At 63.2% G+C, this 21,380-nt stretch overlaps 1 protein-coding gene across 15 annotated transcripts in view; it reads left to right on the forward strand.

The window, feature by feature from the left end:
* Positions 1-2,624: 2,624 nt before the first annotated feature.
* PLXNB2 (plexin B2) overlaps positions 2,625-21,380 on the forward strand; it is a 28,330-nt gene continuing 9,574 nt past the window's right edge. For 3 of the 15 annotated variants that reach the window (XM_036906681.2, XM_057508379.1, XM_057508384.1), the window contains exons 1-10: positions 2,626-2,762; positions 13,358-13,410; positions 17,001-18,087; positions 18,407-18,589; positions 18,672-18,800; positions 19,422-19,522; positions 19,609-19,735; positions 20,115-20,268; positions 21,059-21,173; positions 21,241-21,349. In XM_036906681.2, the coding sequence (XP_036762576.2) occupies positions 17,014-18,087; positions 18,407-18,589; positions 18,672-18,800; positions 19,422-19,522; positions 19,609-19,735; positions 20,115-20,268; positions 21,059-21,173; positions 21,241-21,349 (1,992 nt within the window). In that variant the 5' untranslated portion in view covers positions 2,626-2,762; positions 13,358-13,410; positions 17,001-17,013. Of the gene's footprint in view, positions 2,763-5,536; positions 5,650-9,444; positions 9,707-13,357; positions 13,411-13,724; positions 13,959-17,000; positions 18,088-18,406; positions 18,590-18,671; positions 18,801-19,421; positions 19,523-19,608; positions 19,736-20,114; positions 20,269-21,058; positions 21,174-21,240; positions 21,350-21,380 lie in introns of those variants that run through there. The other 12 variants (XR_008999544.1, XM_036906693.2, XM_036906685.2 and 9 more) reach the window with 11 other exon arrangements.

A 21,380-nucleotide genomic window follows, 5' to 3' on the forward strand; every position in this document is an offset into this window, starting at 1 on the left:
AGGTCTTCAGAGGTCCTATGCTGTTGTTGATACCATGGAGCACTGCCATGGCCCAGCACAAGATGACAGCTCTGTCTGTCAGTGGAAGGGTGGGGATGAGACATGGACCCAGAGCCGGGAGTAGTTCTCCAACCTCCAGCCCCAAGGTTCCTATCTGGAAGTGATGCTGTGTAGACACCTGACCCATCTCTGCCTGAGAGACCCACATGCATGGGACTTGTGGCTTCCTGAGCTCGGCCCTGGCAGTGAGCCAGTGTGGGTGGAGCACTCTGCCACTTGCACTCCCCTTACAGGGCCTGGCGAAGCCACCAGATGACCTGGGCACAGGTCTCAGAACTGCCAGTGTCATCTTCTCCAGCCCTTACCATGCTTAGGACAGCCTGTCACTGTCTCCATCCCATAGACAGTTGAACCTGCTCTAGTACCGGGTTCAAAGGTATGACCACAATTAAACAGGACAGAAAAAGGCAGGCAGAGGCAGTGAATCCATTTTTGCAAAAGGGGCAAGCTGGAGATCCTGCAGTGAGAGGCACTATATTGGCCCCAAGGCCACTCTGGGCAGCCTGCCCAACTGGTCTGGACAGATGGCCTCCCTGCCCAGGGTGTGACCTCCATGGGGTCTGCAGAGATGCCAGCGCCGTCCTTGTGACTGGCTGGAGAAGGAGCTGGGAGGCAGGGTTGGGGCCTGGGGGGCTTCAAGGTGTGTGGGTGGCCTGGGAAATTGGCCTAGGTGAGGGATATGCATCAGACGTCACTCCATCTTGTGCCTCCCACACTGTGGGCACCCCACTTGGTTTTCTGAGGGCTGCTGCGCATGACAGGGCTGAGGGGCGAGGACGGTAGCCTCTGTGCGGCCCCCGGGGAGCTTCATCAGGGGCCAGCAGTCCAGGAAGACACAGCCAGGTTCCCCTGATTTCCCAAGTCCTCTCCTAGGCTCTGGTGGAGGCCAGAAGCTGTCCCTCACAGCAGCCCCTCCACAGGATCCCTGGGAAAGGGGAGGGCGCTGGAGGAGGGACTCCCAGCAGGGAGGAGTCCCAGGCTGAAGTGCAGAGGTGGGAGGAAGCCCCCCTGGAGCACCGGGCCCAGGGAGGGTCTGGTCCCTTTTCCTTGTGGCCTGACTGCACTGCAGGGACCTGCTTTGGGCACAGCCCAGTCTTTGTAGTGGGAGGGTGGGGGGTGGCTAGGCGCGGTGTCCTGCCAGCTCCCTCCTCCCCAGAAGCCCCTTTGTTCCTACCCAGTACTGGGTCAACTCTGGCTTGGCTGGGTCTCTGTCCTCTCGTCAGATGGGAAGAAGGCAGTGAGGAGCGAGGAGGGACCCATGGCACCAGAGCCCCATGGGCAGGAGGGCCTGGATAAGCAGGTGCCCGCTGGTCCGGGAGGCTGCTGTGGACTGGCTCTGAGGCCTTGGGAGGCCGGACTGCACGCAGGGCCTGGTGTGGCGGCCTGGGGGCTGAGCTGGAAGATGGCAGTTGGCTGCTGCAGGGACAGGAAGGACAGTCTTTGCCCCCAAGCTTCCTGGACTTTATTTAGAGAATCCGTTTTCATCTGGGATACTGGCCTTCCCACAGTTTTGGTATTAAAATGTCTTTCTGTGACACATGCTTGTCTTTTAACTTCCTTTTTTGATACGAAGTTGGCTCCCAGTTGGTAATTTTAGGGTTCCCTGTAGTGAGAGTTGGGTGGGCCATGGTGTGGATGTGGTTCAGGGCTGGTGGGGGTGGGAGGGTGGCCAGGATGAGTGACATTCTCCTGGGTGGGGAGCCCTTGGGCTTTGGGGGCAGGTCCCAGGGTGGGGAGAACAGAAGCGGGGGAGGGGGGGGGAAGTGGACTGTCTGCACGGAGGCAGCAAGTCTGGGTGGATGGCAGGTCCCCAAGCGGAAGAGGGGGCATCCCAGTGCAGGGATGTGGGTTAGGGTTTGGGGGATGGCCCTGTGCCCTCTCTGGGCCCCCAGCTGCTGCTCACCACATCCAGACCTATGCCTGGAGGGGCGGGGAGAGCACAGAGAGCTGGCTGCATGAAGGGTCCCTACCTCTTCTCCAGTTCAGGGGGCTCCGGGGGCATCAGGGCCAGGGCAGACAGGGGCTGCAGGGGCCAGAGGGGGGCCAGCTCAAGTCCAGAGCTGGGAACCCCAGGGAGAAGCTCTCAAAGGCCCAGAGGCCCTGGGGGCGGAGGACGGAGGAAGGGGGCAGCTGGGGGCTGAAGGTGAGTCGGGAGTGGGCTCTGGGCAGGCGCCCTCTTCCCCCAGGAGATCTGGGGCTGAGGCTCCTGGGAACGGGTCGGGGCCCAGCATTCCCCCACCCGGGAGGGGCAGGAGGGGCGGGCCCATGCCGTCTGTGGCGGAGGTGCTGGCGCCCGCCCACCTCTGAGAGGGCCGCGAGCGCGCTGGGGGACTTCGCTGTGGCCCGGCTGCCCTCCTGCTCGGGCCCGGTCTCCGCTGCGGCCCGCGGCGCTCCCGCGGTGGTGCCAGGCCAGGCGGGGGCGGCGCGCGCCCCGGCGAGAACCCGGCCGAACCTGCCCTGCGACGCGGCAAGCCCACGGGGGGCGCGGGGCGCGCGTGGGGGCGCCCCGCCCCTCTCCCTCCGCCGCCCCGCCCCTCCCGCTCCCCGCCTCCCCCTCTCCCGTCGGGGGCGGGGCCGCTGCTCCCGCGCGCTCCGGCCCCTCCTCGGCCACACAAAGGCCCGTCTCCATGGCAGCCGCGCGGGCCGGGGCGCAGCGCCGATCTCGGCCCGGGCGCCATCGAGCCTCGGCGGCGGACGTGCAGGTACCGAGGTGGGGGGTGCGAGGCTCAGGGGGCGGCCGCGCCGCTGGGGGGCTTCGCGGTTAGCGCCGCGCCTCTCGCCTGCCGCGCTCGGGGCGCGGGGACCCGCGGCAGCTGCCGCCCCGGGGAGGGCGGCTCGGGCCTCGGTCGCTGTCCATGGGTCCGTCCAGCTGGGGCACGGCCGCTCCCGCCCCGCGCTTGTCCGGGAGTCAGGCGGGGCCTGCGGCGCCGGGGAGAGCAGGCCTGGCCTGGCCAGGAGTCCCCGGCCAGGCGCCGCGCCCGCGCCCGCTGCCGCCTCCAGAACCGTTCTGGAGACGCTTGGATCTCTTGTGCTTCCCGACCCTGCTCCCCGCCCATGCCGCTCACGTCTCCGAGATCCGGGGCCACGGCGGGAGAGTCCCTGTTGTGCAAGAGCCCCGGGTCCCCACCCCACCTACCCAGCCGCGGCTCCAGGTGGCTGAGCCTGGGCCTTCCCTAGGGGGCTGGACCACGGTCAGGCCTTGGCCGCCCCCGCACTCCCCGGGGCTTTTTGTGAGAAGGGGATGGGAGAGGCCACCCTGTGAATCCCTGGTCTGCACCTGGCAGGACTGGAAAGTGGGTTCAGGGCTCTGGGTCGGGACCAGGGGCTCTGGCCGGTCCTGGTGTGGTGTTAAGGTAGACAGCCTGGGACCCGAGAAGTCACTGAAGTGGGTCGGGGCACACTTAGTGCCTGGGCCCTGCCACCCTCCCACTGGTCCTGCACCCTTGCATGCTTCCTCTAGCAGGAAGCCCTCTTGGATAGGCCCTCCCGCCTTCTGTGCCCAGGCTGACTTGGGAGATTTGGGGGCCCTTGAACTCAAGAGCCTGGGAGCTTCCTGCCACGTCTTTGGACTCCTCCTCCCATCAACTTGGAGAACGAAGGGGTCTGTGCCCATCGTGGCCTGTGGTGGGGGTCAGGACTCCGGGTGAAGCTGGGCCCCAAAGCCGGTAGAATGTTCTGGAGCTTGGAGGCCTCTCTGGGCAGAGCCTGCCCAGGGGAGCTCCCCTTCCATGTCTAACTTCAGCCCAGTGCCCTCCTCTCCAATTCCTCCTCCCCAGACTAGGGGCTCAGCTCTGAATAGTGGGTTAGGGTTAGCTGCCTGGAGGTGGAGGGTCTCAGCCTGGCCTCATGCCCAGATGTTAACCGGGCATGGAGAGGAGATGCCATCTCAGTCTGAGAGTTGGAAGCCGGTGGGAGGAGTGCCCCTCTGTCCTGAGGTGAGCGTCCGAGGAGGGCAGGGTCAGCACTGGCCTGCTTGGGCCTGCTGGGTATTTTCTGGGTCGGATCAGCTTTTAGGAATTCTTTGAGGAGACTGAGTGCAAGAAGGTGGGTCTGGTCCCCCCTACCTACTCCCGTCGTGCCTACTGGGGGGCCCCCCTCGGTCTGAGGGGCTGGGGGAGGCCTGAGGTCCAGCCAGGGGTTTCTTGCCTCAGGAGGGGAGGGAAGTTACTGAGAAAAACAAGGGTTTGGAATGTGAGTCCCCCCCTCCCCCGCCGGCTGCTTGCCAAGAGGGAATTATTTTGGATTATCCAGCCGTGTCCAGCCACCCAGGGGGGGAGGCTGCAGCCGTGGGAGAGGGATCCACTTCCGGGGCCGTGGGCCGAGGGCCCCAGGAGGGAGGCACGGGCAAGCCTGGGCAGCTCCGCCACCTCTGGCGTCTGCTCAGGCAGATTGGGGGCGGGGCGGCCGCCGCTCACTGGGGTTGGAGAGGCTGAGATTGCCCCAGCAGGCCCCGGGGCGCTAGCCTGAAGTGTTCCCAGGCCCCTGGGGGAGGCCCTGGGCTGGAGGAGCCCTGGACCCATCCTTTGGTCCTCGGGGAGAGCCCCGCTGGGGACCCCCTAGGGTCCCAGAGGCCTTGGCTCCAGGGCCTGGAGGCCTTCTGAGGCCACCTTCCAGAACCAGTTTCAGGGACACACCTTGGATGGCTTACTCACACCTGGTGCTTCCCAAGGGTGACAGGAAGCAAGTAGGGGTGTGACTCAGACTGCTTGGGGTGGGGCACCGGGGTCTCCCTCCCACAGCCTCCTGCCCGGACTGACCCACTGACCACTGGTGCACAGCCTCCCTCCAAGCCCCCTGACAGCCCACCCTGCAGCACCCGCCCCCTACACTGTCTCCCCACTTGGATGTGGTGCCTGTCAGCCTGTCCAACAGGCAAAAGGTCCAGCAGGTGAGGGGTGCCACAGGTGAAGAAACCCAGGCTGTGGATCAAGCCCTGTGGGGAGTCATGTGGGACATTACCTCTGCCACGTGGGCTCCCCGGGTCTGTAGGGGCCACGGCTGTGGGTGCAGAGCTGGCAGCTGGGGTGGAGTGCGGGACGTCCAGGGGCCTGGCCCCAGTCCAGGGGAGTGGAGCAGAAGAGATCCAACTGGACAGCACCAGGGTAGGCTGGCAGCGTGGGGAGGGGTCCATATGGCATATGCTTACCCCCCAGGGGGGCTCTGCTCCAGGCACCTGGGCTGTCCCAGAACCTAGGCTGTTCTGGGAACATCCCAGCGTCCTCCTCCTTGCTTTCACTCTCATCTGGGGGCCAGAGCTAATGATCCCCCTGGGATGCTGGGCGTGGGCACGGGGGGTGCTGGTGGGGCGAGGCAGTGGGGTCCAGCACTCACCCCTGTGATCCCTTCTCTGATCTGGGCAGAGCCACACTGAGGTGCCAGGCCCTCTGTCACCAAGAGCTGGCGCCCTGTGAGCAGGAAGTTCTTACCGTGTCCTGCTGCAGCACCAGGCTCCCGACCTCCTGCCCTGGCCTCGTAGGTGGGGGGATAGCTTCCCTTCCCTCTTGAGGAGCCTCCTGTTCAAGGAGCTCACGTGTCTGGAGCCTGCCTTGGACATGGTGCCCGTAGAGCCGGGGCCCAGCAGGGGAGAAGGTGAGCTGACAGGCCTGCCAGAGAACAAGCCCAGGTTTGGTCAGCTGGAGGGGGCTATGGTGGTCTTGGCCTTGACCTCCCTTCCTGAGGTGGATGCAGGTTCTGGGGGTGGGGGAGGATCCATCCCCTAGAGCCTAAAAGGCTGTTTGTGTTTGGGGTGGTACTATGGGGGGGGGGCCTCTGGTCTCAAATTACAGTAGGCTGGGAAGGGTGGTCAGTGGCCTGTCCTTCACGGGTGGGGTGGGGGCCATGGGGTGCTCAAGAGAGGAAGCAGTACCAGGGCTTCCCTTTTCTCTCCAGACCACATGTGGTTCTCTCCGTTCTTCCTCTCCACAGTTTCACATCCCCTTAAGGGCTCCTGCTTGTCTCTGCCCCTGAGGGCATGAAGACCCCAGTGCCCAGCTTGCCCTAGCACATCCTGAGCCAGGCTGGGGCACAGAGGCCCTCTGGCCCCTTCAATTGCCTTGGGCAGCATTTGAAGGGCCGGCTGGCTCCTCTGAGTGCCTGGTATCCCAGGGCACTGGGTGGGGGAAGGGCTCACCCTGCGCTAGAATCAGAGATGTCCAGGGACAGGGTCCAGCTTGGTGCCCACACCCTTGTCTTCAGCCTCTAAGGTTGCAAGACTTCTGAAACCTGGCACCTCCGCATCCTGGTGCCAGGTGGGTCCTGTCTGGGGGCCATGGGGAGGGAAGGGAGCTCTTTTGGGTGTAGCCTGGGTTCTGAACCCAGCATTGCCATTGGCCCTGCCCTGGGTGTGTCACGTTTGGGTGTGGACACCAGATCCCTGGGATCGCAGTTCCTATGGGGGGTGCTCTGTGTGAGAGAGGCATGCATGGTGGCAAGCTCAGATCTCTGTGCCTGATGTTGCTTCGGTTGGGCCCCCTCCTCAGGAAGAGCAAGAAAGAGGAAAAGGGTTTGATGTCAGTCTTTCAGGAGGCCACCTGTGTCAACACAGCGGCTGGGCAGGGCTGTCTGCTCCTGAGGCTGGGATGGTTCCAGCCGGCTGGCCCTGTGTAGGGCCTCGGCTCTCTTCCCAGCTGGCCTTTTGCTCTGGTCTGGGGCCCCTGAGCCAGCATGCCACCTGTGCAGGCTGGATTGGGGCCTTGCTGGGGGATGCCACTGGCTCCCCTTGGGGCACCCTGCTGGGCCGCAAGCTGGCTACCAAAGGCTGTGTAGTGCCAAGGGCCCTCAGAGGCAGGCACTGTGGTGTCCATGGGTGACAGTGGGAAAAGGTGATGGGCTTGTGCCCACCTGGTGCTGGGCAGGGGCCTGGGAGCAGCCTTGTGGGCTGGGGAGTGTGGATCTGCCTTGGGGGCAAAAGGGGGCCTGAGGCCCATGTGGTTCGGAGGCCATGGGCAGCTTGGCAGGATGGGGGTGGTCTGGGCATTGTGGAGGCCCAGCTATGGAGAGGTAGGTGCCAGCACCAACAGGAGGCAGGGGCTCTGGGCCGAATGTGGGTTTTAGCCCTCTCCCCAGCCCCCAAGGTGTTTTCAGAGCTGGGGTCTGCTCTGGGGGAGCACCAGGGCCCAGGACACTGCTGAGGTGAGCCTCCTGGCCTCTGTAGGGAAGGTGGTGGCCACCGCCTCCTTCCCAGAAAGTAGGAGAGACCTGCAGAGTCGGCCTGGCAGAGCTGGCAGAGCTGAGGGCGGGGTTGCAGCGTGGCCCCCCTCCCATGCCTCGGAGATGTCCCGACTTAGGGGCCACCAGAAGGATCCAGGAAGTATGTCAGGGTGGGGGATGGGAAGGCAAGAAGGAAGAAGAGGGAGACTCAGGCAGGCCTGTCTTCCAGGCCCAGCCGTGCTTCCTGGAGGAGGCCCCTGGCCTGACCCCTGGGTGGCCGCTCCCCATCAGACCAAGCGAGCGTCGGTGGGAAGGCACCGGGCCTAGTTCTGGGGCTCCTTCCTGGAAACAGCAGGGAGGCCGGTGCCCACCTGTCCCCACCATGTAGTCCTGGTTACCTTGAACCATGTCCTGCTCACCACTGCCTCAGTCTGAGCCAAGGCATCTCCTCCTTGGGAAATCCAGGTTCCTCTGCCCTCCCCGAGACTCTCAAATGTTTGCTCCTACCCCCACTGCCCCACTTGTAGCCTGGCCTTCAGACCCTGGCCACACCCCAAGCACCATGACCTTGCTAGCACCCCAACCCTGTCTAGACAGGGGTCTTGCAAAGCCTCCTGGGGCTGTTCCCGCAGTGTCCCACTGTTCCCTCTGTGAAGGTGGTCTTGCCCCCACCTTTCCCACACATGTTCCCTCCCCTGAGGCCTGCCAGCTCTTCCAGGCCTCTGGGCATCCTAGGCTGAGCTAGTGCTGGGACTGGCAGACTCCTTGCACCCACAGCCTAAGTGCCAGGGACTGAAGTACCTCCCATGAGCTCTCTGTCCAGGGGACACTCCCTGAGCATTGGGGCAGAATCCCCCATGTGCATCACAGGCATGTGTGCCTGCACATGTGTGGTCACATGTTTGAGAATGGTAATTGGCATGCCAGCTTGGCACAGTGCCCCATGCTAATGATGGAGTTCTGCTGTGATGGAGGAGGCGGGGCTGGGGTGACCGCTGAGGCACTGACAGACTGACAGCAAAATTACAGGCCTTGCTGTCTGCTCACTGGCTTGGGCCCTCAACCGTAGTCAGCCTGCACGCCCACCCCCACTCCACCTCCCCGCCTCCGGCCCTCAGGCCAGGAAGGGGGCTGTGGGTGGGGGCTGGTCCTGGGACAGCTGCAGCTGCCCTGAGCCTCAGGCTTCCCTGGCCAGCAGTGTCCAGCCGGCTGTGGAGGTGAGGCTGCAGAGGGGACGTGAGTGGAGGCAGCTCAGGTGGGGTGGGCCAACAGGGAGGCAAACATCAGGACTGGTGGACATGCCCGCCCTTACGCCCTGAATGCCCATAGGAATGCCCCCAGCCTCTCCCAGCTTGGATGTGGGGCAGGGGACTCAGCTACTCTCCCAGAAGTCCTTTCTGAGGCTGGGCAGTTGTCAGAACTGTCCTTTTGCCTTGGCAGGGGCAGGAAGCCTCATCTGTGTTTCAGGTGCCCTGCAGAACCCGCCTCACCTGGCCCCAGCCCAAATCTGGCCTCTCCCCTCTTCTCCCAGGAGGCCAAGGAGGAGCAGGGGCTGGGGCTGGGGCTGGGGGCTCCAGGCAGGGCCTGCCATTCTTCCTGAAAAACAGTAATTTATTGAAACCATGTTCTCAGGTTTTTCGAAGCCACCTAGCTATGAGGTTAGGCGGCAGTAGGGCCCAGTTACCAGCATGTGGGAACCCTAGTCTAGGTCAGCACCCATAAAATACAGAGGCTGCAGTTGTCACAAGGATGGAAGGAGCTGGGGCACCAGCCCCTGGCCTTACCAAGCAAGCTCCAGATGCCAGAGGGCAAGGACTACAGGCAGATGCCCTGGTGGCTGTGACCTCAGGCCTCGGAGGTGAGAGGTGGCCTGGAGGCACTGTGAGCTGGGGGAGTGACCCAGGCTGGGGGGGGCAGACAGTGATGGGATTCAGGGGGAGCTGGGATTTCTCTGGGCACAATGTCCTTGGCCTTGGGTCTTGGACCTGTGACCTTCTCTTTGCCACCAGCCAGAGGTCGTTTTTCATGCTGGAACCCAGAGCCCAGACTGCAAGGGGAGGCTGGCCAGTCCCCCTAACCCAGGCTGAGGACGGGCAGTCTCCCCAGCAGTGCAGGCTGGTGGAAGGAGGATCCTGCCCCAGGAGCCAGGGCTGGTGGGAAATGGGTGGCGACGCTTTACCTGGGAGGGGTCCTGTGGGAGGCTTTCTGGCGCTGACGTCAGTCTGTCCCTGGAGCCCCGCCCCGCCCCACCCCTACTCCTGGCTGGTGGTGCGGGAAGAGCTGGGCTTTCGCCCTTCGCCCCGAGTGTCCGCAGACCCAGCCCCGGGTCGGGGGTCATGCAGGCGGCTACTGGGGCTAAGATCGCGCGTGATTGGCCGGCAGCGGAGTGGGGGGCCGAGCCCTGGGACTGACCCTGGGCCGGGGCGGAGCTGCCCATCGCGCCCCTTCCAGGCCAGAGGACTAAGGCCGGTCGCGCGCTGCACGGAGCCTGACCCAGGTGAGCGCTCAGCGGGGAGGGGTCCCTGTGCCCACGTGACCGCAGCTGCATTTATTGTTACCCGGGGTCCTGGCGCTAGGCGCGCGGCGCCCAAGGAGGCCCCGCCCGGCACCCGGCCTGCTTCCCTGGTGACCGTCCGCAAGCTCCGGGGAGGCTGGCACGGCGCGCGGGGGGGGCTGTGCACCTGGGCCTGTCTGTCCCCGCCAGCGGTTGCCGTCCCCGGGTGCCAGGGGACCGTCCCCGCTTCTCGGTGGCGCGCGGGCCACCGAGCGGGCGGGGTGGGCGCGGGCGGCGCCGCCCCTGCCCAGGCAGGTAGCCCCCATTGGCGTCCCTCCCTCGCACTTGTTCTGAAAACCGCGGAGACCCGGCTTCGACGGCTCCCGGCCTGTTTTGTCTTCTCCAGTTTGTTTAGCGCTCCCTGCTAATTGCAGATTTGCATTTTCGTCTGGAGAGCGGAGCCCCGGTCCCCTGGCTGCCAGCTGCCCCGCGGTGGAGGGGGCCGCTCCTCGGCTTCTCCCATGGGTCCTTCCTGGCCGAGGCGAGGACAGTTACCTCAGGCGCCCCTCACCATCTCAGGCAGGGGTTTGTTCCCCCACTCGCATTGAGGGTCCCTAGTGCCCTACACACGGTGCTGGGACCCTCCGCCCCATTGTCTGGTGGCAATTGGATCTGACCCCATCTGAGCCTGTTTACACATGGGCCTTTGCCTTGGCCTGAATCCCCGTCTTGGTCCCTGGGCACTTCTGTACCCCTGTCCAGTCCCAGCCCTGTCTCTGGGTTCACTTCCTGAGCTCACACACTTGCTGGCCTAACCCAGGGCAGCTGGAGGTGGACCTGTCCAGCACTGGGCCTGGATGCTTTGCATTGTTTTTATTTTGTCTTAAATTAATCTGCAGTTGACTGAAAATAGTGACATGGAAAGAACCTCTGATTCCAGCCCACACACCCGAGGCTTTCCCCAAGTGAAGCCTGAGACCTACAGAGGCAGAAACTGAGCCTCCAGCCCTTGGGCCTGGTCTGGAGGGAGGGCTTTGCCCCTCCTCTTTAGGCACCTTCGGTTTACCTTTTCCTGGAGGGGGGCAGAACAACCTGTACTAAGAGCCTGGTGCCTGCTGGTTAGAAAAAGGTGACATCTAAGGAGGAAAGCCACAGGGGACCCAACTGGCAAGGGGTCCTTCCTGCCCCACCTGGGTTGTGGAGGAGAGAGGCCTGTTAGCACCCGGCACCACTGTGTGGAAGGCTTGGGCACCCGCCGCAGGGAGCTCCTGGATCCCTCTGCTGTGGGTCACCCCTTTCTGGTTCACTGTGCTCAGGCCCACAAATGCCTGCCCGGCCAGACCCTTTGTACATGGTGGGCCAATCAGTGAAGACTACAGCCCATAAAGCATGGGTGACAGCCCTGCAAGGCCAGGTCAGGATGGGTGTCTCAGGGTGCTGCGGGACGGGTAGTTTCCCGGGGTCGGGGGAACAGCAGAAGCAGAGACATGGTAACGTGATGTTATCCAGAGTAGCCCTTCCACTGAAGGCATGGAGTACGGATTTCCACAGCTCGTGGCAGGCCCCCGAGGTCCATGCTGCTAGCATTCCCAGGTGTAACATGGGGAAACTGAGGCATAGCATAGCTTTGAAAATAGCCCACGTAACCCAGGTGGAAAGTGACAGAACTAGGACTTGAACCTAGTAGTCTGGGTCCAGAGTTCTGCCCATGAGCAGTATCGTTGCCTACGTGAAATTGGGATGGGGGGCCACCTGAGGCCTCAGTGGCCTGCGGCACTCATGAGAGTGGCCTTCTGAGGGTTGTGGAAGTGACCCACCTGACAGCAGATGATAAAGCTTGGCTGTTGGAAATGGCGTGGCCCAGGTGGGAGAAATTGGAGGCAGGACTGAGTGGCTGAGAAAGGGGCTGGGTCCCAGATTCATTCTGCAGGAAGGACTGGCTGGGGGGGCTTGGGAAGAGAATCCATGCGCTGCCTCTGGGAGCCTGAGAGGTGGGCCCAGCCTGGTCAGTGGGCCACTTGGGGCAAGTTTCTTGAGGTGTATGTGTGCTGTGGGGCTGGGTAGATGGGCATGCGTGGGCTCAGGAAGAGGCCAGCCTCCCTTGGCTGTGCCTGCAGCAGACACACACCGTTGCTCCCCGCACCCCCTCCCCTGGTGCCTGGACCCATGGAGGCCTGGGGACTTGGGGACGTGGTGCGCGGAGAAGTCCAGGGGCTGGAGGCTGTCTCTTCAGGGGGTCAGGTCTTCAGGCACTGTGCCTCTGTGGGCCCCGTGAGTGCAGCCTCCAGCCATGCCATTCCCCCCTTTGTCAGGAGGCTGCATCATCCTGATGCCCTGTGGTTCGGCCCCACTCGGCCTACGGAGTGGCCTTGCTCTTTTCACAAAGGCTGCCTTGAGTGCCTAAGGCCCAAGCCTTGGACCTGCAGTGGGCCCAGCCTAGGGTCCCGCTCTCTAGGGACACACGCAGGTGGTGACCTTATTGGGGGAGTATGCTGCACAGGGCAGGTGGAGCACCCCGTGGAGGGGAGGGTCTGATCCTGTAAGGGGGGTACTGGGGGCATAATGCTAGGGCGGGTAGCCAACCTGGGAGCAGGGCTCAGTGGCTGAACCTTGGGTGGGGGGGCAGAGCTGGGGTAGGAATGGTTGGGGCAGGCACTGAGGGCCTGGAGGGGATAGCTGGGGGAGGCAGTCCTTATTACCACAGACACTTCTTTTTTAGACAGGTAATACATGAATATATTCTTATAAAAAAACTTTCAAAAATTGGCACATGTTCCAGCCTCTTCTTCCCTGCCCCCAGCCTCCACCACCAGTTTCAGTTTGGGTGCAGTTCCTAGAATTCAGCAGGTAAACTTGGTGTGTCCACGCACACACCGCCATGGATATACATGGGGGCCTGTGCCACAAGTATTCCTGCTAGGTCTGGGCTCCCTGGGGTTGCCACACACCACCCACCTGCACTGGCCCTCTGACTGGGTGCTGGGTGGTTGCCAGTCCTTTTCACCATGATAAACCACTGCTGAGAAGTATCCTTGGCTGGGCCCTCCCTGTGAGTATACATGGACGTTTATCCAGGATCAAGGATACAATAGAAAGCATTGCTGTGTGCTACAGTGTTACAGGCTCCCCTGAGGCTTTTCATGAAGGAGTCATTCAGCTCTTAACAAACCCCTGGGAGAGCTCACTACGACTGTCTCCATTTCACAGATGGGGAAATGAGGCACAGAGAAGTTAAGTAACTTGCCCAAGTTCACACAGCTATTAAGAACTGCGGGGTCATGGGTATATACATTTTTCAGAAAGCACTTTTTATTTTAATCATAGTAGTTTAAAAAGGTGGGTAGTACCAATAGACTTACAATCGAAAGGAGACTTTTTCATCAGCTTTTTCTGAGTAGAGGAAAGAGGGACATGTCAGGCTTGTATTGTGGGAAGACCAAGTGGGTGTGTATGCACTAGGGTGCTGTGCTAAAGGGCTTGGAGGCCAGTGGCTAGAGAAGGGGCTGTGCTGAGGGCAGAGGAGAAGAGGCAGACGCCAGATGGGGTCCCACAAGCTCTCCCCCAGCCTCCACCCCCAAGAAAATGGAGCAGAGGAGACAGGTGGAGGGAGGGCCAGACTTGTAGTGAGGCCACCGTGTCTCGTTTGCTTCCCAGAGAATCTTGATGCTGGCCCAGAGCAGAGACTGAGCTGGACTGCTGGAGCCTTGGTGAGTCGGGGCTGGGCCCTCCGTGGGGAAGGCGGTGGGGGGCTATAGCCACACACACACTGGGACTAGAGGTGTCTGCCGCTGACTGCATGTGGTATCCTGAGGCTCTGGGCCAGCTGGGTACACAGGCCCAAACCCGAGTGCCCTGTGCATGGAGGCCACCAGGCCCCCGACAGTGCTCTGAGGCCAGACTTTGTTTGGCAGGGGTGGGTTGATTGGGGTGGGGGTAGGGGGGCCTGGAGTGCTAGGTTCTGGAACACTAGGTTTGGAAATTGGGGCTTGCGGGAAGGGGTGCCTACCCAGACAATTTCCAGGCCAGCTACAGGCCGGAGTTTGTACAGTTTTTTGGAAGTGCACCTCCGGACTTCAGCCAGGAAGAAGGCCGCCTTGATGCCTTTGAGGAAATCCCCGTGGCCCTGGTGAGCCAGGGGTCCCTAAGCTGCCTGCAAAACAGGAAGCGCCCGTTCCAGGAACACCAGCGGCAGGAGGCTTTGCTCTGTGTGTCTGGCGCCTCCGGAGCGGCTGGCCTGAGTTTTGCCTCTGGTCAGGTGGGTCAGTCTGTGCTCCTGGACCTGGCCATGCAGGTCCCCAAAAGCTTTGTTTGTCCAGGAGGTGGAGGGGAGTTGCTGCCTGAGAGGTGTGACCCAGCCCCTTCTGCCACCCTGGATGGCCTGGTCTTGGCAAGGGGGCCCTATGGAGCCCTGGATTTGAGCCTCACTCTGCCACCACTCAGAGGAGCCCTGGGGCAGGGAGCCAGGGTCTGAGCCTGACCTGGGCTCCCAGGTGGGTAGGGAAGCAGCTTGGTTATCTAGGCCAGCTCTCCTTGACTCCACACCGCATTCTATGAGCACTTAAGGGGTTCCAGCCCTAACCAGAGGCGGCAGCCCAGAGCGTTCTTCTGCGCTGTGACCCCCAGAGCAGTGCTGCGAGTTAGCTGAGCCCAGGGAAGGGAGGTCGGCTCTGGGTTCTAGACTTGGCCGCCAGCAGTCGGGCCGGCAGATCCGACCGCTCCAGGGGCGGCCCCGCCCCGCCCCGCCCCCGCCGCCCGCGCCCCCTCCGTCGGCCCCGGGAACATTCCATTCATTCCCTGCTCGCCGCGGCCGGAGCCGCAGCCGGAGCCGGGGGCCAGCAGGGCCGGGGGCGCGGGCGGCGACGCGGGGGCCCGGGTGAGCGGGGCCGGGCCGGGAGGACGAGCCGGGGCGCGAGGCGGCGGAGCCGGGGAGCCCCCGCCCCGCCGGCGCCGCCGCGCGGACTTTGGGCCGGACGCGCCCTTGCGGGGGAGGTGCAGGGCTCCGGGACCGCCCCCGGGCCGGGCGGGGGGAAGGGTGGGGCGCCGCGAGGGCCCCCGTCGGGAGTGACTGCGGGCGGGTGCCCGGCCCGGGCCTCTCCCGGTGCACCGGCTTCTGAGCGGAGCCCTGGAGCCGCGGGCGTCCGGCTCCAGGTCGGGGCATCTCCGGGACTGCGTCCACCGCTCCCCGAGATAGGCAGCTGAGCCGGGAGGGGCGTCTGCGGGGTAGGAACCCCTCCCCCAGGATCTGCCCTTCTTGCAGCGAGAGCCTGAGGGGCTTGGGACATCTTCCCGCCTCTGCCTGCGGCCCTCGTCTCCCCAGCCTCATCACCCCCACACTGGGGAGGCCTGGGTCGCCCTGGCCCCTCCTGCGCCCCTCCTCTGGGCCGCCTTCCACTCTCCTGACACCAACCAGCCTTCTGCCCCAGGCAGCCAGGGGCATCGTCCCAGGTGCTTGCTGTCCCTACCTGGACGCTCTCCAGGCAGCCTGTGGGTGGCTGGCTAGGAAGGAGGGCATGTGGGGTCCTTCGCGCAGGATGGCGCTGTGCAGAGGCAGGAGCGTCTCGCAGTGATTCGGGGTCAAGGTGGCTTTGCATCTGGTTGCTTCTTGGTTACACTTCCTCAGGGGCTTTGAGGAAGGTTGTGGAGACTCAGAACAGAGGGGTGCAGGGGGTGTGGAGAACAGCCACAGTGTGGCCAGGGGCTTCGTAGTGGTCCAAGCAAAGGAGGTTGCCGGCTTGATGTGAGAATCACAGGTGCGCGAGGGAAGGCCCGTGCATTCCAGTAAACAGCATTGCCCAAAGCCGGTACCGCAAAGAACCAGCTCCTGGCCGTGGAGCAGAGCAGGCTCCTTCCTGCCCTCCTGGTGCAGATGGGTGTAGGGCAAGCACATACCCTGGAGGTGGTGTTGAAGGTGGCCCCAGGGGCAGACCAGCCCCTCTGGAAGTGCAGGCTGGGTGTGTGGGAGATGTGAGACCAGGGCCCTGGCCTGTGTTAGTGCTCTGCCCTCTGGGTCTGGCTCCACTGTGGCACGTGGCATGGACAGGGCATCCAAGACGTCATGCCTTCAGGGAAGACCGTGGGTCCCAGGATGAGGGCTGATGCACATACTGGGGGAGGACGGCCCATCGGGGTGATGGTGGAGACTGGTATAGGGGTTTCTGACCAGGACAGAGCAGGGTCCCAAGGGCCAGGGGGTTTGGGGCTACCCTAAGGTTGGGAGAGGCCTCGAGGCAGAATGGCCCTGCCTGAATTTGCCTGAGATCCTGGAGTCAGAGAGAGAGAACCACTCATGTTCCAGGTCCACTTGTGAGGCCTTGGGTCCCTCCAATTTGGGGACCCTTAGCACTCATCCCTCATACACATGAGCACACAGATGGACCTGCATACATGCAGGGACATGTGTTCAGACAGATGTGCACATCAGTGTGAGCTGCCCCAGCTCTGCAGGCTTGCGCCCACCACAGACCCTGGGGTCTCTCCTCAGACACCTTGTGTATTCGGGACCTCCTCCAGGATCCAGGGTCCTGCCTCCTGTGTGCCTGTGCCGGAGGGTCTGCCCTGGGGAGGGCACAGGCAGGGCTTGTGGATCGTTGGCTCCTCTGGGAGGTGGATGGACACAGGCCCCGCTGCAGCGTGAGCAGCTCTGGTGGGCAGATATAAATAGCCTGGGCTTCCACGGCCCCACAGTTGGCTGCAGCCCCTTTATAGCTTCAGTTTCCTCTCTGATTGTACCGTGTGCTGAGTAAGAGTCAGATGTAGAACAAGCATGTGGCTCACCAGTTCGTGCGTCCAGGGCCTGTTGGTCAGCCTGGGCCTGTGTGCTGGGGCTTGGGGTCTGGGGACGGTGCTCCCCAATCACCTGGAGCTCCTGGGGTCTGGGGGCGAGCGTGTGCATGAGTTGGGGAGGCTTTCTGGAGGAAATGCTCCCCTGCCTGGGAGCTGCGGGTGCTTTGGCAACCTGGAGGTGGAGGCTAGGACACACTCCTCCATGCCTGTAGTGGGCAGTCGTGGTGGCCCAGTCCTGGTCATAGGTTATATTAGGCTGATATTCTTGAGGAGGGCAAGGAAATGGTCTCCTTGGAGATGAGAGTGGCTGTGTCTGGCCAGCCGTGCAGGAAGGCAGGGAAGGGACAAGGTGTTCCCAGGGCCCGCTGGACAGCCACAACTCTCCTGACCTCTGTTCTGGTTGTTCAGAGGGGGTCTGGAATAAGGGATCTGGAGAGGCCCTGAAGGGGTGGGGGGCTTCCTGCAGGTGGGTCCCCCAGGCTGGGGATACCTTGACCCCTGTCTCTTCCCACAGGGTGCCAGGGGCGATGGCGCTGCAGCTCTGGGCCCTGACGCTCCTGGGCCTGGTGAGCACAAGTGTGGGCCTGCGGCCCCGCAAGCTGGGCTTCTTCCGCAGCGAGACAGAGCTGAACCACCTGGTTGTGGATGAGGCCACGGGTGTGGTTTACCTGGGGGCAGTCAACGCGCTTTACCAACTGGGTGCTGACCTGCAGCTGGAGCAGCAGGTGGTCACGGGTCCGGCCCTGGACAACAAGAAGTGTACACCGCCCATTGAGGCGAGCCAGTGCCACGAGGCCACGCTAACCAACAACGTCAACCAGCTGCTGTTACTCGACCCCCCCAAGAACCGCCTTGTTGAATGTGGTAGTCTCTTCAAGGGCATCTGTGCCCTGCGGGCCCTGAGCAACATTTCCACACGCCTATTCTATGAGGACAGCAGTGGTGAGAAGTCCTTTGTGGCCAGCAATGACGAGAGTGTGGCCACAGTGGGGCTGGTGAGCGCCGCAGGCCCCGGCGGTGAGCGCATGCTGTTCGTGGGCAAGGGCAACGGGCCGCACGACAACGGCATCATTGTGAGCACGCGTCTCCTGGACCGCATCGCTGGCAGGGAGGCCTTTGAGGCCTCCACGGACCATGCTGCATACAAGGCCGGCTACCTGTCCACCAATACGCAGCAGTTTGTGGCCGCCTTTGAGGATGGCCTCTACGTTTTCTTTGTCTTCAATCAGCAGGACAAGCACCCCCCGCGGAACCGCACGCTGCTGGCCCGGCTGTGCAAGCAGGACTCTTTGTACTACTCCTACCTGGAGATGGACCTGCAGTGCCTTGACCCCAGTGATGCCCCGGCACCCACCTTCAGCACCTGCCTGGCAGCCTCCTTGGCTACACCGGGTGCTGGCAGAGTGCTCTATGCTGTCTTCAGCAGAGATGGCCGGGGCGGTGGGGGGCCCCGTGCGGGCCTCTGCCTGTTCCCACTGGACGAGGTCCATGCCAAGATGGAGGCCAACCGCAACGCCTGCTACACAGGCACCCGGAAGGCGGGCCGTGACACCTTCTACAAGCCCTTCCACGGCGAGATCCAGTGTGGCGGCCACGGGCTGGTATGTGGTCTCATCTTGTTCTCCCCCACACATTGTGGGTCTGCGTGTGACAGCTGCTTGCTGGTGTGCCCGCACCCCACCTGCAAGGGCCTGGGAGATGCCACATGTGGCATCACTGAATGGGCCATCACAAGCACCTGCATGTGTGGGCGCTGCCTCTCTTGTCACCACTGGTGCTGGGCACAGGGGGCATGCAGCAGTGAGTATGTGGGTGGGGTCCCTACCAGTATGGCCCGTCTTTGGGCCTGTTGGGAGACCTAGCTGGGAGAGGCCCCTGGGGCCAGGGGTCTGTGTCTACTACTGACACACTGGTCTGCAGGGCGCCAGCGAAAGTTTCCCGTGTGGCTCGGAGCACCTGCCTTACCCGCTGGGCAGCCGAGACGGGCTCACGGCCACAGCTGTGCTGCAGCGCCGAGGCCTAAATCTGACCGCTGTGACGGTGGCTGCTGAGAACAGCCACACTGTTGCCTTCCTGGGCACCTCGGATGGCCGGGTCCTCAAGGTGAGGCCAGGGCTGGGGCAGGGCAGTCCCCGGGACCATCTATGTGAGGCCCTGCCCTCATGCGCCTGCCCCTGGCATGCAGGTGTACCTGGCTCCGGATGGCAGCTCCACGGAGTACGGCTCTGTCCTTGTGGAGATCAACAAGAGAATCCAGCGAGACCTGGTGCTGTCCACAGACCTGGCCACTCTGTATGCCATGACTCAGGATAAGGTAGGCCTGTGGGGCCGAGAGGCAGGGCCTTGGTGGCCCAAACCTCTGTGAGAGACCCGGAGAGGTGCAGAGGGGACAAGAGGGGCTGCCCCTCCCCTCCCTGAGCTCCCAGCAGCGTTTCCTTCCCATGTCTGCCTGGCCTTGGCCCCGTCCTGATGGGGAGGATGGGACAGTGCTCCGAGTGGGCCTCCCCAAGAGGGGACCAGCCAGGGAGGGGCCCCACACAGCGTCTGTGAGCTCAGACAGTGGGGGACACAGGTTAGTTCCCCAGCTCATTGGAGGACTGGTGAGAGGGCCCCTCAAGCCAGCCTCAAGAGCACCCCAGATGTCTAAGCATGTTTCATGGGGAGTGGGGTCATAGGGCCTGGGCTGGCACAGGGAAGGTGCCATGACCAGGACCTCTGTGATTCCCTAGGACCCTCCACCATCAGATCCTGGGCCAGATCCAACCACTGGGTCAGGGCCACACAAGAGCCCTTGCTGGCAAGCCTTGAGTTTATGTTTGAGGCTTTAGGGCTCAGAGATGAAGGTGGGATCAAGCCTGTGACCCCAGGAAAGTGTGAGGTGCGAGGGAGGTCCCTGCGGCTGTGGCCGTGGTCCCACTCGCCACCTGCCCCCAAGGTGTTCCGGCTCCCTGCGCAAGAGTGCCTGAGCCACCCGACCTGTGCACAGTGTCGCAGCTCACAGGACCCCTACTGTGGCTGGTGTGTCGTCGAGGGGCGGTGAGCACTGGGGACTCGGAGGTGTGTGGCCCCACCTGGGAGCCTGGGGCTGAGGTGGCAGGGCTAAGGCTGCCCTCTCCTCACAGATGCACCAGGAGGGCCGAGTGCCCGCGGGCTGAGGAGAGTGGCCACTGGCTGTGGAGCCGCAACAAGTCCTGTGTGTCTGTCACTGGGGCCCAGCCACAGAACATGAGCCGCCGGGCCCAGGGGGAGGTGCGTAGTGGGGGCCAGGACTGCTGGCCTGGGGCTGTTGGGATGGGCAGGACCACTGGGACCCTGGATACTGAGCCTGAGGACAGGAGCGTGTCCTTTGTTGGGTTGGGTCCCCCAGCCCCTGTGACCTTGGGGGGCTCCTCTGTATCCATGGCAGACTGGGCCTCATCTCAGGAGCTGGTGGGGTGGCTGCCTAAGGGCTTATTTCAGATGAAATCATCAAGTTCCAGAGGCTTTTCCAAGGGGTTAGGCTGTGCATGAGCAGGAGGGCTGCTGGCAGGGTGGGCAAGGGGTTCCCACCCACAGCCTGGCCTGGTCCTCCCACACCCCAAGGCCAGGCATGGGGGGTCCTGGTGGGAGCCACACAACCCTTCTTCAGGTGCAGCTGAATGTCAGTCCCCTCCCAGCCCTGGGCGAGGAGGATGTGCTGCTGTGTGTCTTCGGTGAACTGCCACCACACCCTGCCCGCGTGGAGGGGGACACCGTCGTCTGCAGCTCCCCAAGTAGCATTCCTGACACGCCACCCGGCCAGGGTGAGGCCCCACTGCCCCGGGGCTGGGAGGGCACTTCTCCCTCCTGTCTGTGGCCCAGTCCTTGGCTGTGGGCTAGGGTGGAAGCCCCCAGCAGTTCTACCTCTGGGCTTGTGCAGGGGCCATGCACAGTCCACAGTCCCCCACCCCCAGGCCTTGCTCCGTGGAGCTTGTTCCTTCATGTTTACTCAGAACCACCTGGGTACCAGGCCCTGGGCCTGAAGGTTGTCTGTGCAGAAGCCCCTTCCCCCTCCCCAGCCTGTCCAGCTTGAGACAGGTAGGGCTGTCCCCAGAGCCTGGAGCCTGAATGTGGGTCAGGTCAGACACTGAGCCTCTGTCCCCTGAGCATTGGGGTCAGCATTGCATGACTCACCGGTGAAAGCAGGGGTCATGCAGTGACGTGCAGAGGACTGGGCACGCACTCTGCCCAGACACTGAGGAACCACGGCCCTGGTGCCTGCGGGGATAGAAAGCAGGCAAACAGCACAGAGCCCTGGGGGGCAACTCGACCTCCACCCTGGGAGCCAGCACCTGAACCAGGACCTGGTCCCAGGCTTGGTGGAGCCCCAGTGCCAGTCAGTGGTGCGGGCCCCACCAGGCACCTCTTACAGACCGGGGTTTTCACATTCGGCCTCTGGTTCCATCCTCAGTGGCCTGTCAGGGGCTATGCTGGGGTGAGGAGCTGGGGCTGAAGGAGACAGTTCTGGGCCTGCCTGTCCCCAGCTCCCACCATGCTGGCCTCACCCTATGCCCTGTGGCCCTGTCTGACAGTGTCCCCATATGCCATCTGCAGACCACGTGGCCATGAATATCCAGCTTCTCTTCAGACGTGGCAGTGTCTTTCTCACTTCCCACCTGTACCCCTTCTATGACTGTCGGGAGGCCATGAGCCTGGAGAAGAATCTGCCGTGAGTGTCCCACCCGCTACCCCCTGGCCCTGCTGTAGACTGGCCCCCTTACCACCCTCTCCCCCAGGTGCATCTCCTGCACAAGCAACCGCTGGACATGCCAGTGGGATCTGCGCTACCACGAGTGTCGGGAAGCCTCACCCAACCCTGAGGATGGGATTGTCCGCGCCCACATGGTGAGGGGCCCTGGGGCCACAGGGGCCTGGC

The sequence above is a fragment of the Manis pentadactyla genome, chromosome 10 (assembly GCF_030020395.1).
Source record: "Manis pentadactyla isolate mManPen7 chromosome 10, mManPen7.hap1, whole genome shotgun sequence".
In the NCBI taxonomy this organism is placed as follows: Eukaryota; Metazoa; Chordata; class Mammalia; order Pholidota; family Manidae; genus Manis; species Manis pentadactyla.